We start from the raw sequence: 16,186 nt of genomic DNA, 5'->3' as shown, positions 1-16,186 counted from the left end.
GGGTGCCTCATAAGTAATGGAGTGCCAAACATTAACACAAGCTCCAGTTAAAATACAGATGACTTTAGACAAAAGCAGCTTTAACAACTTTGTGTTTTGAAATGTATCATTTTGTTTGAGAAAATCCCCATTTACTTTCTATTTCTGTTTTCACCCAAATCCTGTTTTATATATTATTCCTTAGCCAGTAAAACAAACTTGTCAATAAGTTCTACAGATGATGACTGGTGATGGCAACTCAGGGTCTCCGTCAAGGAAGGAATTTAGAGACTTAAGACTGGGCTTGCTAAATGGTCTCTTGGGAAGACAGTGACTCCTATGCTTTCATGAAAGCTAGGTTTTATTGGCAAGGAGTCTCTCAGTTAAGGAAACTGCCTGTATTAAACTTTTGATCTATGGGAGCTCATAAAATCTGCTCCAGCTCAATTTATTCATTTAAAAATGTATCTGGCTCAAAATCTTGATCTTGACACATTTATCATAATCAGGCACAAGAGTATGATAAGACACCTTTCAGTTCTACATAAAGTATTCATTTTCTTGTGGGTACAAATGATGCCTAATGATTCATGAATCAAAAGGACTTTAACCATAGAAAATGCTCAGTGTTACCATCACATTGATGTGAATACATTATTGCCTTAGTACTTTGTTACATGTATTTTTATATTCGTTTTAGTGCATAATCCTAGTGAGTTTTAAATATGTGTTCATTGTCATAAGCCTAAAGAAAGGCTCTATTTCTTGTTCTCTATTATTCTAGATTCTTTAATCTACAGAATGAATCCAATATATCAGATGGCCTTTGAAACAAACATTTTAGTTCTTCACATATTGTTACTTCTGTGTATAAAAAGTATAGCTGACTTAGATTTATATGCTGATTCTCTTCTATTATTCTCCTCAGTCCAGCTACCCTGCAAAAATCTAATGTGTGATACCTCATGTCTTTGTTGTCTGTTTCCATAGTAATTTATTTTATCTTATCCTAGAGTTGAATTTATGAAGTATGCTACATCTTTAAATAAAAAGTATATATTGTTTGATTATAAGTTACAAGTAAATAAAAGTTGATTTTCTTATATTTCCTTGATTGGCATTCTCGTTCATGCTGATTTATAAAATTCCCTCTGTAAAATGTCAAATCCTTATTTATTATATGCATTTGCAATCTTTTGATATATTTCAAGTGTGATTTTTTAAAAATATATTTGTTTTGCTGCCCAGAAGAAAATTTCCTTAATTCCAGGTGTATTTAAGTATCATTTGTACCAATTTTTAAAGGAATTTTCATCTCAAACAATAATACAAATAATTCTGCAGTTTCTAAGACTAAACAGATTGCTCACAATTTGGGACTCTCTTTGAAATACATCAATTTGCAAACTGGTTTTAAAGTACAGCTCAGCAGTGCTTGAAGGATTCTCTGGTCCCCACAGTGGAGCAAGAAGTTCTGCGTCACTAGGGAGATGACCTTCCATGGTGGCTGTGCTGACAACCCCTGCATTTCCTAGGGCCTCCTCCACACCTGGCAGAACTAACAGTCTGCACCAACTTCTCTATTCTTTAAAACACAGCCATTCAGTCTGGAGCCTAATAACTTTACAAGAATATAAGACATAGATCCAAGCTTTTTTATGTCTTCAGACTTAATATGTTCATGGTAAAAGGAACTATGGTTAGAAATGAAGAAAGTGAGGCCTTTGTACTTAACAAGAATGAATCCACAAGCACTTATCAAATTCATTTAAAGTAAGGGAAAACTAATATATTTATATTTATTATATTTTATTCATACAAAGAATTAAACATTAATGGGATTGCACTCTCTCAAAATACACATAAGCTAACACCACTCAGACTAGTATGTTAACCTACTAAATTTGTAGTTGATGTGAAATGCACCTCAAACATACATATCTATGACTCCTGTTATTTAAAGATTTAATAGCTGATTACATTTTATTAATTTACAATGCCATGAGACTGAATAACCTAAGGTGACGTAAACAGAATGGTGTAACATTTTAAATTTTAAGAAATTTTAGTATCAAAAAAGGACACAATTATTTTACATATATATCATACATAAACACAAATTTTCTACAGATAAAGAATTATGGATCTGCAGAATGGAATAAAACCTTCAACATCACCTATGGTGAGATATATAAGGCACAGGGAGATTAAGAGTGTCTTTCTAGTTTAGCAGTTTATTAAGGACAGACCCAAGCCAAGATTTAGTTCTTGCAAATCCCTCTTCCACACCCTTTCAGCAAGTTCATAATGCCTCTTTTAACAGAATCCAATGTCACCACTGACTATATATAACTCAGCTTTCTAAATACAACAGATAAGATTTCCTTAACTTTCATACAATGACAGTTTTTAAAGTATGCCTCAAATGAAAAAGAAATTCAGATACTTAAAATGTCTTATTTTCCTAAAGGATATAGATATTTGATTATCTTACATGTATATGTATATTGTGGTTATATTTAGGTAATATAAATGTTGCCTAATTATACTTGTCTACTTTTCATCTAAAGGATACATAATTACCAATTATTAAGAGGCACCAACTTTAATTTCCGAAGTATTATTTTATAAGGAATATTGACTTGTTCAAGCTGTAATAAGACAGAAATTAGAAATATAAGACTTTTAGATGAAAAAGGCTTAAGTCTCATTAGAGGAAAGGTCAGTAGCAGCAGAAAGAATAGAACAGCTTGTTTTAGACACTTCTGTTCCATCAGTCAGAGGGAACAAACTGCAGCAGGAAATAACGATCAAGTGAGAATCACAGCCCTTTTATGATCTTCCACAAAGCCATTATTCATAATTTACTGCTTTTGTGATATCTATATTTTATGGTAATCACAGAAAATTAAATTAATTAAATTCTCAAATCAAAATTATACATTATTTTCTACTATGAGTTGGTTACCTTATGTATTAGAAATGAAAAGATTCATGTTAACATTTTATTTTTTGCTTTCTTTTGGATTTTTGGGCAAAGAAAAACAGTAGAAAAGCATTTCTACTATTATAAAGCAATATTATGTTCTTATAGTTACATCTCAAATTTTGTCCAAATACTCTTTAGTATTTCTTTTCATTCAAATATCTATGATCCTACTTGAGTATGTTTGCTTGGTTGTTTTTGGTACCAGGGATCTAAATCGTGTCCTTGCACTTGCAAGGCAGGCAGTAGAACCACTAAGCTAACTCCCCAGCCCCTAGTTAATATGAGTATGCAGCAAAGCTCAATGCTGAATAGGATCCCATAATTTTTTTGGCAAATTCTTCCAAGGACAGGTTAAAAATGTTGTATTTTTATGGCTATTACAAACAAAAAAAAAACACTTTAATGTGCCTTATCAACAGAAAGAACTATGATGCACCAGTATAATTAAAAAGACAACACTGCTAAATATAAATGGTTGTTAACAGCCCTTAGTAATTCAGTGAGTGACTGACTGCTAAATTCAGTAATTCTATGAGTTAAAATATAGTGAGTAGTATAACCGTATTTTCTTGTTGTATTTTTATTTCGCCTATATTCTCTCATTAGAAAGAGGATTTCTTATGACATATAAGAGATTTACAAACATGAAACTTTAAGCATGAGGGGATGGCAGAAAAATGTTATAAAGACTATCACTTAGAAAATCTTCATGCTAATTAGACAATTTTTCTACAAATTTTACTCTGAAATATTCTCTAATAGACATTTAGGTTTTCCTTTAATCCAGTGCCCATTTACTCAGTTTATCTAGCATTATTTTTCCCTATTAATTTACTATCTTTATTTTTCTTCTGTTCCAATACATGCACACCACCTGTTTAGCTCCCATCTGTCTCCTGAAAGCTCAACTGAACTACCCATAAAAGAGTTTTTCATTATTTTAATTGTACAAATCATCCACAAGCACTATTCATTTGTTGAAGTGCATTTTTCTCAAATATGAGTCCAGAAGCGACCAATATTTAACAGATTTACCTAATTTTTTTCCTATCAGTAGTATCTTGATTCTACCCATGCTATGTGACATAATCAGGGCTAATATTCATGAAAAAAGTAATCATAATCCTACGACTTGTTATTTCTCAGGATAGCAGAATGGTAATTTTCACACAAATAACAACTGAAAAATATAACCATTTATTTTAAGCTTCCCTTAAAATGTTATTTTGTGGGATTTTTTTTTTTGTGTGTGTGTGTGTGTGTGTGCAGTAGTTACTATTTTTCCAGAGCAAGTCCAACCCTAAAAGAGCCATACATTTATGGTCCTACATGACAATAAATAAATAAATAAATAAATAAATAAATAAATAAATAAATAAATGAAACAAAGCTAAATTTACAAAGTCAGAAAATATGAAAAGGGGAATGAGGCAAAAACAGTAAGCAAATATTACCACTGCACAAAAGAGAAAGTGCATGAGGGGAATGTATGCGTCAGAGAGAATCCGCCCATCTCTGCCCAGCATGCTGCTAACGTCTGCATAAGCATCCAGGAGAGGTGAGGGAGGGCTTCATAGATGAGAAATGCTGGACTGAGGCTGTGTTGCCATGGAATTGAGAAGCTCAATTTCCTTGGCGCCTGTGTATTCTTCTCAGCACTCTGGCAAAGATGACAGGTTCTTTTCCTTTGTTCAGAAACTGCTCTGGAAACAGCCCTGCCTCTTTCCCAAGGCACTGAAAGATTATATTGTGAGGCCACAAGGTAACCAAATTACATGAGAGGAAATTTTTTTCATTCCCCTTCCTAAAATTAGACTCTTCTCTGTGTGCTAGCACACAGAAATAGTAACGCTCGTTGCAAGGAGCCCCCTCAGTGGGCACACCACTCACCAGGTCTCTCAAACATGTCTGATGAACCGAGGAAGGGCAAGCAGGTAACAACCAGCAGATCTGGTGGTGCTTTTACAGATTCTGTAAGGTGCTAAGGTGCCTGTAAAATGTTGGTTCTAAGAGGTGGATGGTTTGTTTCAAAAAGGGACTTAGAGGCACAAATCACATATAGGACTTGCAAAGCAGCTAGCTGTTGGTGCCAGAGCATTTAATCAAAGGGAACAGATTTCCCAATAGGACTTTTAACAAATGTACTTAATTGACTTTGGAGTCACAGCAAATTGCTTGCTTCATGGCTCCAGCCATCTTCATGATGCAAAATCATTTTGAGATTGTAAATCAATGCACAGTAAGTGGGAATAGTTAAAAATAATATTTCACCTCAGAGTTATACCGGAATGGTCACTGATATCTTCAAAGTGCAGCATTATGTCATAACAAAGTCATCAGATACTCTATATTACCATTTAAACGTATTTTATATTTGAATAGAATTCTTCACTGCAGATGTAGCACAAAAATATTCTATCTACTATATTAATCACTGGATTAATAAATCCTGTGATTACTAAGAAAAAGGCAACGGAATGAACAAAAAGATCTAAACAAGTTTTTTTTACTTTGGGATAAACAAACATTCAATTTTCACAATTCAATTTGAAAAGCGCCTGTGTAACTACCTGACCCCTGTTTACCTCTAGCTCACTCTGAAAGGCCATGTTTTGTCACTCATGAATTTTCCCTACAAATATGAATATTTTTGAGTATATAATAAAATTTTATGCTACTAAAATGATTTGGAAATAGATCTAGGAGAAAAGAAGCCTGTAAAATGTACTTTTGTTTTCATTTGTGATAGATACTATTGTTTTAAGTTAAATACAACATTTTCCTTAAGGCAAGAATGAATGTCTAACAAATTTCACATACCTAAGCAGAGCTGATGTTAGTTTTAAAGATAAGTGTTTTGAAAAATAAATATGGCAATAAGAGGAATATGTATTTAGCAACATACTCCGAATCATATTAATGGTATCAAATGATATGAGAGATGTGGCAGTTATGTTTAACTGTCAACTTGATTGGCATTGGAACCAGCCAGCAGATTAGTAAAGCATATTTCTGTGTGTGTCTAGGTGGGTCATAGATGTGTGACACCGGGTACTGTATCTGTGCTCTGTCTCCCTTCCTCTCTTGTGTTGTTCCCCTGCTCTGCTTCCTGGGCACCACGAAGCTTTGCTCCACCATGTACTTCTACCAGGGTGTTACTTCCTTGGAACCAGCCAACCATGGACTAATCCTCTGAAAACATGAGCCAAATTAAACAAGTTCTCCTTTAGGTTGTATATGTCAAGTATTGTTACCCAGCGTTGGGAAAGCAGACATACAGAAAACTGGTACCAAGAGTAGGGTTGTTGCTGTAACTATATGTGACCAGGTGATTCAGAAGCCTTTGGAACTGGTTTATGGGAGTAGTTTGGAAAATAATAGAGAATTAGATTGGAAAAAGTATACAGTGTTCTAAGCAGAGGCTGATGAGTGATTTTCATTGGAGCTCAGAGGACCAGAACGCTGACAGTAACAGAAAATAAAAAGACTGGTTCCTAAGATTTAATTTGAAAAGTGAACTCACTGCCATGCATGTCATACTCTGGTGATAAATTCTTTGCAAGAGACTGTTTAAGGGCAATGGACTTAATAATCTCACAGAAGACATTTCAAGGCAACCCAAAATTCAGGCTGTGGCATGGGTACTGCTGACTACTTTTAGTTAGATTTATAGTGAGCATCAAGGGCAAAAAACAGAGGAGAAAAACTTTAAATACTTAAATTTCAACTCAAAAGGAACTCTACATAAAGTTAGGGCCAAAGGAGACATGACTAGTAAAGAGACTAGCTAAAAAAGTAAAAAAGTACATTGTATAGGAATAAAAAGAAACATACCTTCAGGGTAACTCAGAAATTAACAAGATGCCACCCATCACAAGCTTAAGGATACAAAATGTAAACTTTTCATTTAAGAAGAGTCCCTAGGACCTCCTAGTCAATAAGTGTAGCATAGGGAATTGGTTACCAATGACTCATTTCACTCTACTCACCCAAGAACTCAGAGGCCACTGCAGCCTCGGTCCAAGGAGACCTGGTTACTGCTTCTACTGACATCAGGTCTTAGTGTAATCCATCTAATGCTGGTTTCCCAGGCATTAAGAATGCATTGGGGAGGCTTCCAGCAAGATTTAAAAGGCTTGGGAGTCCAGGCAAGGAGCCCCAGAGAGGGCATTGCATGAAGATGTGAGACTGAAACTGAGGCTGCAGTGGAGACCCCAGAGAGAGATATCAGGAAATGTAACAGCTCCCCAAGAAAGTTAAAGGATACGAACAGAGCTGGCCTAAGAGAGAGGCAATATGAGTTTTAACCAGCGAAGTCATAGGAATAGTGCTACCCTAACACTCTGGATCTCATTTTTTACCACCATGCGCACCAGAAGACAGACAAGGGATTATAAAAATCAATGTTTGAGTCCAGGGATTTAGCTCAGTGGTTCCACCACCTTGCAAGCACAAGGACCACAGTTTGATCCCAGGTACTACCAAAAAAAAAAAAAAAAAAAAAAAAAAAAAAAAAAAAAGAAGAAGAAGAAGAAGAAGAAGCAGAAGAAGAAGAAAGGAAGAAAGAAAAAAGAATTAATGTTTACCCTTCTGAGTTTTAGTCTTTCTTTGGTCCTCCTGTTTTTTTTCTGTCCCCTATTCTTCCCTTTTGGAATGGAAATGTTCACCTCATGTCATTGTACCATGAGATTAGATAATTTACTTATTATTTTTTTTCAGAGGTTCAGAGCTAAAAGTTTGCCCTGACGCTCAGAAAAGACTTTAACTTGGACTTTTAAATCATGCTGGAACTACTGAGACTATAAAGCAGGGATAAGTGGGTATTCCATTTTGCACAGAATAGTTATACCATGGTAGGTGGAATTATGACCTTATTGTCCATATATGTATATTGCAAGGGAAAAATCATGATTTTCTATCATTACACACAATTTTATACAAAGAATAAAAATAAGCATTAAAAATAAGATTTCTTCCTGCAGATCAATGCTCTACGTAAGAAGCCTAAACTCTAAATTCTCAGTAAAGAATCTGGCCACAGCCATAAAAGATATTTGACAAGCAGGATTCTTATTCCTATTCCTGTTTATCCAAAGACAAATGGACACACTTTTATAAACTTGGGTATTAAAAGAACTGTCTTCTAATCAAGATAGAGTGGCAAGTTCTTATAATTAAAGCTCAAGTGTTCAATTATTGAGATTAATTTATGCAGGAATGTCAGCATTTTGCTTTGAATTGACCTTGCAAATCAGCTAACATCATGCAGTCAGAAACAGTTTCTGCAAGGAAATCTCTTCAGACATATTTGTAATAGTGCCAGTGACATTTAAGAATAAATTGTATAAGCCTTAGTGCTCTCCAGAACAAGTTTCAATCTTCCATGAGGATTCCCTTCACATGATTCTCATTTTGCTCTGAGACCCTCTTCTTTTGTTGAACCCTGGGGCTCATCTACCATCTGTGATCATGACAGCTTGTACTTACAGAAGTTACAACTAGTAGATCTATCATATCTATTTTAGCTCTACATCAAGACAATAATCTCTGACATAAAATTTAACAAAAATACTGTTTTGAACTGAGATCTATTGTATTTTTTGTGTATATCCAATAGTGTGTTTAGAATAATGGATTTTCGGGCCAGGGATTTGACTCAGTGGCACCTGTGCCTACCTTTGTAAGCACAAAGGTCCTGAGTTTGATCCCTGGCACCAAAAACAAAAACAAACAGAAAAAGAAAACCACATACAATAGTGGATTTTCTTTCTATTAAAGAACTTTGACATGTAACTACCCATTTAAATCTAAAACATTGTTTTCTCATTTTTAACATCTCAAAAATCAGCAAAAATCTGACATGGTATAACTGACAGCATCTTTTTTTATTTTGTCATGATACATAAAATAATAGTATATCCCACACACAAATAGCATTTTATATTCAATTGTTCCTATCCACTTCTCAGAGGAAAAAAAAATGAAGGAAAGATAGCAAGAAATTTAAAAGAATATGCTGAACATATTAACTGGAGAAGTTGCTTAATCTCTCCTACTCTCAACTATCCAAGGACAATGTATTTCAATATACATATATATCAAGTACAGTGGAGGGCTCTTCTGATTTTCCTTCAACAATTGTGACATTAACTTATAGATTTTTAAAAATCAATCTTGTAATTTTTTTAACATTTGTTGTACCTCTTTTTAAATAAGATGTCATGTATGCTAGTATTTTAATGTTTGGTGTGAGCCTTGGTTCCTATTCAAGGGAGACAAAAAATGATTTATTACTATTTTCTACTTTTTAATCCTTTACACACTCAGCTGCATGAAAAAATGGTGTAAACATGTATAATAATCTGTATTTTTTTAATCTTTGAAACAGGAAACAAGTTGGATGTTTTCAATCAAGAGCCCTAGAATAATCCAACTCTGAATCTAATACAAGGAAAAAAAAAAACCTCTACCAGTAGTACTTTATTTTATACACAAATAATCTCTTCTGTGATTATAAATTTTAACACACATTCATACAGTGTGAAAAGGAAGATAAATAGATCCATTAATCTCGTGATTTTTATTTGTCCAACTGAGGAGAGACAAAAAAGGCATTTTTCCATAGTACATAATATCCCAGATCATCATCAGTGAGCAGAAAGACCTTAAAAACAAAATAAGACTAAAAAGAATTAAAATGTCTTTCTAAAAAGTCTTTGAAGAAATATTTAAACTTCTTCTCTTGAAATATAATGCATTTATCTTTCTATTTAAATTACTGTTTATTAGTTACTTGAGCAGTAATTTTCCTTTAGTCACTTACAAGAGAATACAGAAAGAATGCTGATGTCTTTGTAAATAGGGAAGGGAGGAGAGGGTGAAGGGAGGGCAGGAGTATGGTGAAAAAATAAGAACCAAGATACATTATGTAAAGGTACAAGATCCCAATGATGAATACTGCACTGTATACCTAAAAAGTATCTATAAACTTAATGAAAAAAAAGAATGATAGTGATTAATTGCTTAGAAAACTATTTCATAAAAATCTTAAATTGCATTGTCATCTTCATGCCTGTAATGTAAACTAACCACCTAGAATCAGTAGATTTGTGCAATTTCTCAACAAATTACTTTCTGAAAGCCACCACCTCAGAAGATTAACATCATTCTTGTAAATTTAACAGCCCAGAGAAATAATTTTGTTAGTGAAATATATGGCAAGACATTAAATATTCCAGAAGTACCACTTTGCATTCATAAGAAAAAAATAAAAGGGGTCCCCAAGTAAAAACTGTTAATTACTATCATTGCTATGTTGTATAAGAATTCAATCAATCACACGACAAAAAGAAATTTTAGTAGGTATTAATTTAATTAATATATGAAACCTTTAAAATATCTGCTTTACTTAGCTTATACATGAGTAAAGTTTAGCTTTGAGTGAGTCCTTTCCTTGTTATCCACAAACTGTAGACATAGCACATATGACTAGTTCCATCAAAATGTCTTTATTTTCCATTTATCTTTATTTTTTCTTCTTCTTCCTAAAATTAGTTCATGTTCTTATGTCAGACATCGATAAACTTTAGCATACTACTTAGAAATCTGGATCATCTTATGGCCATCATAGAACATAATCACATTCTACGAGATGAATGGCTGTTTATAAAATGATATCTAGCATTTAAAGAACATGTAATTGAGACTTTAAATTAAAAAAAAAAAAAGCTACGATTCACATGACACTGACTAGCTATGAGCTTCTGGAAGTCACCCACCTGGGGCAGCATGCGATTTTCTTCTTCCAGCTGTCTTACTCTTGCCTCCAGCTGCCTAACATAGGACAATGTTGATTCTAAAATTAAAAAGAAAGAACTCACATTATCCACACAGATCTTGTTTGGTACACTGTCAGGATTTTTCTTGGCTTGATGTGTTTAAATCAACCTACGCAACTAGTTTGTCCATTACTTTTTTTAAAAAAAGGAAGAAAGATTCTCCCTAGAGAAACTTGAACAGAAGCCACTGAAACTACAAGCAGTTTTGGACAATTATACAGTAATAAGAAGTATTAGAGAAATTTCTAGATGAGATTTCAAGCTTTTACAGCTAACCAGCCCTCAGAACATTAGGCATCTCATACACATTCATCCCTGTTTTCTCATTTTGTGTATTTTGTATTTTCAATTTGTCCTATACACGAGATTTTTTTTTGAAATGTGCTCTATAAACAAATTAAACTCTGAGAGAGCCATAGTAAAAATAAGGAAAAAATCCCAAGTATTTAGTTCCTTTCATTTTTCCACCGAAAATTTCAAGTTTTAAGACCAATATTTTTTCTCCTCACAAATCTATAGATGTTAACTCCATAATTCAGAGAACAGTAATTGCAGTCAGATATTTAGATTTTAATTTGATTTTGCATGAGTGCGACAGAAACCCAAGTTTATACCAAAAGTTTAAGCCAGAGAAAATGCACTGAAATTAATTCTTGTTTCCAATTCTTCACAAATTTAAATGATTAAAGTTCAGAATCAGGATCTTGCTCAGTTTCTGTATCTTTTTTTCACAAAATGAATCCATGGAAAAAAGTGGAGTTTCATTTTGGAGAATAATCTGGTAGTAACTCATGTTCACTGAAATAAAAATATTCAAGTGCATCCTATAACAAATTGCAAGTCATTTGTTTCAAGTATAATAAAATGTACATTGGAATAGAATCCCTCCAGAGTGTATTTACACAGTTAATAATAAAGCAGCAAAACTTCTCAGTGTTTATGTCCTTTGGCCTCAAAGCAAAAGAAGAGATAATAGTACATTTAGGAGGCAAATGTTTGGAGCCTCTAGTCGTGTAAACTTATGATAGATACTGATACAATATTAATACCTTGACCTGAAATTCATCACAGAAACTCTTTCATTACTTTTACACAGGAGTTACCTACTTTAAGGCAATTCTGTTTTCCATGTGACTTTCAAGCACAAGCTAACCCTTTATTTTCATATAAGAAGTGTCCTTCTTTAATTCACAAATACAACTAAGTTCATTCCTGCTGTAAACACATCATACATGTCTGACAATGATTTGCAGAAAGCACTCGTCACTGATATTAATATAAGGATGCTCTGACCTCATTCTGATGGAGAAGGTAAGCAAGCCTTGAGCATTCTTCGTGTAAGAATATAGAAATATAAGGTAAACAAAACAAAGACCTTTCGTAGAGATGTGCTTTTATTTTATTTTTTCTTAATGAAATGGATGCTGCTTTATGAAACTTTATACAGGGAGAAATGGAAAGCATACAGCATAAATGAATAGCAAAATTACTGATTTCATGAGTCTGCTTTACCAAATGAATAAGTGATTTGCCAGTCATCAAGATGTGAACATAGATTACCTGATTTGCAGTTTTGCAAGCCCAGCTCTCTCTTCTAGAAAAACAACTACTTGCTAAGGACCATCCAAACGAAAATTTGAACAGACTGTGCTGCTATAAACATATATCACTGTGGTATGATTCTTTTAATTCTTTTGGAAAGATATCTAGCAGAGGGATAGCTGTATACCTAAAATGTACCCATAAACTCATTGATTAAAAAAAAATTTTATTTTATTTTTTTTCAGCTTTAATTGAGTTTATGGGTACATTTTAGGGATACAGTACAGTTACATTCATTTTTGGGATCTTGTACCTCTACATGACAAGTCTTGATTCTCATTTTTTCACCTTACCTCTGCCCTCCCTTAACCCTCTCCTCCCCTCCCCATCTACAAACACTTTATTTTCATCTTTTCGTTATCTCACATTTTTTTCTTTTCCCTTATTACCCTTCCTCTACCCGTCCCACCTTCCCTACACCTTTAGCTCCTTTCTTCCCATTTCTAAATGTTAGTAATCTTATTAGAATCTTACGCATTGTTGCAAGAAGATGTGGTCTTTCTATAAAATGGAATATTACTCAGCCATAAAGAACGAGAAAATAGATTCATTCATAGGAAAATGGATACATATTGAAGATATACTCCTAAGTGAATTAAATAAGTCACACATGTGTAAATACCGAATAGTTTCCTTGGTGCGAATAATCTGCAGCAATGCATAAAAAAATTTTAATCAGCAATATTCTATTCAAACCACAAAAAAGATAAAATACATTTCTCCTTCATTCATGATTTACAGCTTAGCTTTCTGGGCCTTACACTGCACTATTACTAAGGCTGTGATACTTCAATCAGTAGAAAGGCTACACGTAGTGATTCAGGTAATATTTGAAAAAAGCCACTGAATAAGCTTTTTCTTAAATCGAGTAGTCATCTTTAGTTATTTAATCTATTTCTAGCTTTTAAATCTTTTCAGTTTATATATTTGATGGTCTCACTAAGTCTCAACTTAAATAATGAAAGTTTTATATATAGGACAGCTCAGAAAAAAAGGAGGCAAATTCCAAGTTTGGAAAATACTCTCTACCTCCCATTTTTAGGGTTAGTTATAATGGATCAAGACCAAAGCTTAATTTGTGAGATCAAATCTTATTTTATGTAAATGTAGAAATAACGAAGAGCTGGGTTTTTATTTTAAAGTTAAAATATTTTTTTTAAATTAGCTTAACAGTGTAAAGTAAAGGAAGTTGCAGTTCAACCTTTAAAAAGAATTCATCCTTTGGCTGCTTTGTGCCAGGCACTGTTCTAGGGTTGAAAGGAAGAGAAGGCCAGTAACAGTCAAGTCTTAAAGTTCTCAAGTCTAAATTTCTCCTTAAATTCCCTTTTAGGATTATAAACTCTAGTGCTGGATTCCAGATGTCCCTGTTAATTTTTCTAGACTCAGCACTCCTGATGGAATTACTGTGTCACTTAACAATTAACGAATACCCAAAATGAAAGATCTCTCCCTGGAAGGCAGAAACAGGAAGAGCTGATTGCATGTATAAATCAGAGTACTCATGCTGTTCACTGTTTTATTCAATAAAAGTATTGATCGTACTGTCCTGCAATGGGAGTAGAGTAGGAAAACACTTTCCTGAAACCTGGTGTAAGATCATGATGGGGTCCCTGAATCCTTCAATGAGGAGGTACTGAATTGTTAATTTTGAGCCTGACTACCAGTACATAAGCAGTAATGGAACAGAAAAATATGTAAACTTTCTTCCTATTTCACATTGTCAATTATCTCATTAGGATCTTATGTACTATTATAGTTTTTTCACACCAGAGAAGCTATTTGGTATTTATACATGTGTGACTTATTTATTTCACTTAGGAGTAATCTTCAATGGGGAGGGAGTAGGGGGTGAAGGGAGGGCAGGGACAAGGGGAAAACAATGAGAGCCAAGACCTGTCATGAAAAGGTATAAGGTCCCAATAATGAATGTAACTGTACTGTATGCCTAAAATGTACCAATAAACTCAATTTTTAAAAAAGAAAAATATATAAACTATTTTTAAATTTTTTATTTTTAAATTAATTCTATTTTTAAATTAATCCACATTCTACTACTGGTTTGGTCGTTAGAAAACAACCGATAGCATCTCCTTACAGTGTAAGAAAGAAATGGGGTTCCCTGGGTATTAGAATGTTTGACTGTGTTTGCTGCAATCCCTTCCCCTCCTGTTTTGTCCTTTAATTTCCTGTCTCAAAGATTACAATGTTATACAAAAAGAGTTGCTGTACACTGAGCTAAGAGATATGTCTGACAAAAATTGGTATTTTTTAAATGTTAAAATGGTAACGAGAAAACTGCATTACAATGTGCTATAATTTGAAGTGACCATGATATCAGGGACTGACAGATAGCTTCATAAAGCTGTGATTTCAGAATGACATTTTTGGATTTCAGAATTCTAAGAATGAAGCTCTAAAAGAACATAAATATAGACAAATATTCTTTTATAAACTCATAGATGCATAATCTATTAAAGAATGACCCTACCTGTAAGAAAACTATACCAAATAGGGGTAAATATAATGGAAAAAATAAAACCAATAATATATTATGAATCTCAGTATTAAATCATGTGAGACAGGAATAAATAAAGATCAATGTGGACTAAATTCTTAAAAATGGATCAGCAGAATTATGATAGGCCAGACATACATACAGCCGTAGGGTAGACAAGGGCTAGAAGCCAAGAATAAACCTGATGTAAAGAGCTAAGAGAGGAATCACATGACAGAATAGTAAGATACTTCCTGGACAGGGGAGAGAGAGAGGGCCAAGCTATGTTCCACAATCACAGAGCTGGAAAACCCAACATCAAATCCCAATAATCCAGGTGATAATTTGCTTCTAATCTCTGCAGATGCTTCCCTTTCAATCCTGAGAAACCTATAGACATGTAGAGTGACCGCTACATGATATATCAACTTGAATAGCATCTAGAATTAAGTAAAGCACAGTTCAGGGTGTGTCTGTGGATGACTAAAATGTAGGCCAGCAAATAGAGGGGCCTGGATAGAACAAGGGAAAGAACGAAGGGCTCCCAGTTCTGAAAAGCTCCAGTCATTGCCATTGCTTTTGTACATTTGTCTCCAGTTTCTTCAGCTTTTGAATGCAGACTCCCACTGGTGCCTCCCCAGTGAGCTTCCAGGCCTTCAATCTTGGACTGGTGCTGCATCCTTGATCCCTCTTACTTTGTGGCTTCCATCTTCTTGGGCTGAGCAGCTGTTGGGTTCTCTGGCTCTCTTGCAGACAGCCATTGTGAACTCTCCTGCCTGTGGTCCTCTAACCCTACCTAAGAAATCCCCTTGCATCATTATACATTTATTTTCTATTGATTCTGTTTTTCTACAGAACCCTAGTTAATATACCTAACATTAGAAAAGCAAGATAAAGCAAATTATATTGATGTCAAATCCAGTGACATTCCCAAGATATTCTTTGGGTAAACATCAGAGACTGTCTAAGCAGAAATCATTTCTCTTCACATATTTCACACTTCTATGAACCTTCGTGTAAATGTTCACATCTCTTACAATAAAAGAAATGTCATAAATATGCTTAAGAATCACTAATTATGTATCTTCTAAATGATTCCAATTTTAGAGGTAGAATGTGCATAGAGGTTTTCTATCCCAATCCGCCCTTCAATACCCTGATTAGTTTTGCACATGAGAGAGTTAAAGCCTAGAGAGTAGTGACCTTGGCTTCTAACACTAAGGATAGTTCAATATATTCAAAATATTTTGTTTCATTTGCCAAGGTACTGCAAATAATTCCTAT

The 16,186-nt window shown here is 34.0% G+C and overlaps 1 protein-coding gene across 4 annotated transcripts in view; it reads right to left on the bottom strand.

Moving 5' to 3' along the window:
- Ccdc85a (coiled-coil domain containing 85A) overlaps positions 1-16,186 on the bottom strand; it is a 185,204-nt gene that overhangs the window by 25,641 nt on the left and 143,377 nt on the right. For all 4 annotated transcript variants that reach the window (XM_010615878.3, XM_033764123.1, XM_033764125.1 and 1 more), the window contains exon 3: positions 10,747-10,823. In XM_010615878.3, coding sequence (XP_010614180.1) covers positions 10,747-10,823 — 77 coding nt within the window. The remainder of the gene's footprint in view (positions 1-10,746; positions 10,824-16,186) is intronic.

The sequence above is a fragment of the Fukomys damarensis genome, unplaced genomic scaffold (assembly GCF_012274545.1).
Source record: "Fukomys damarensis isolate Sample0158 unplaced genomic scaffold, DMR_v1.0_HiC HiC_scaffold_2, whole genome shotgun sequence".
Lineage (NCBI taxonomy): Eukaryota > Metazoa > Chordata > Mammalia > Rodentia > Bathyergidae > Fukomys > Fukomys damarensis.
This window is presented reverse-complemented; position numbering and strand designations above follow the sequence as displayed.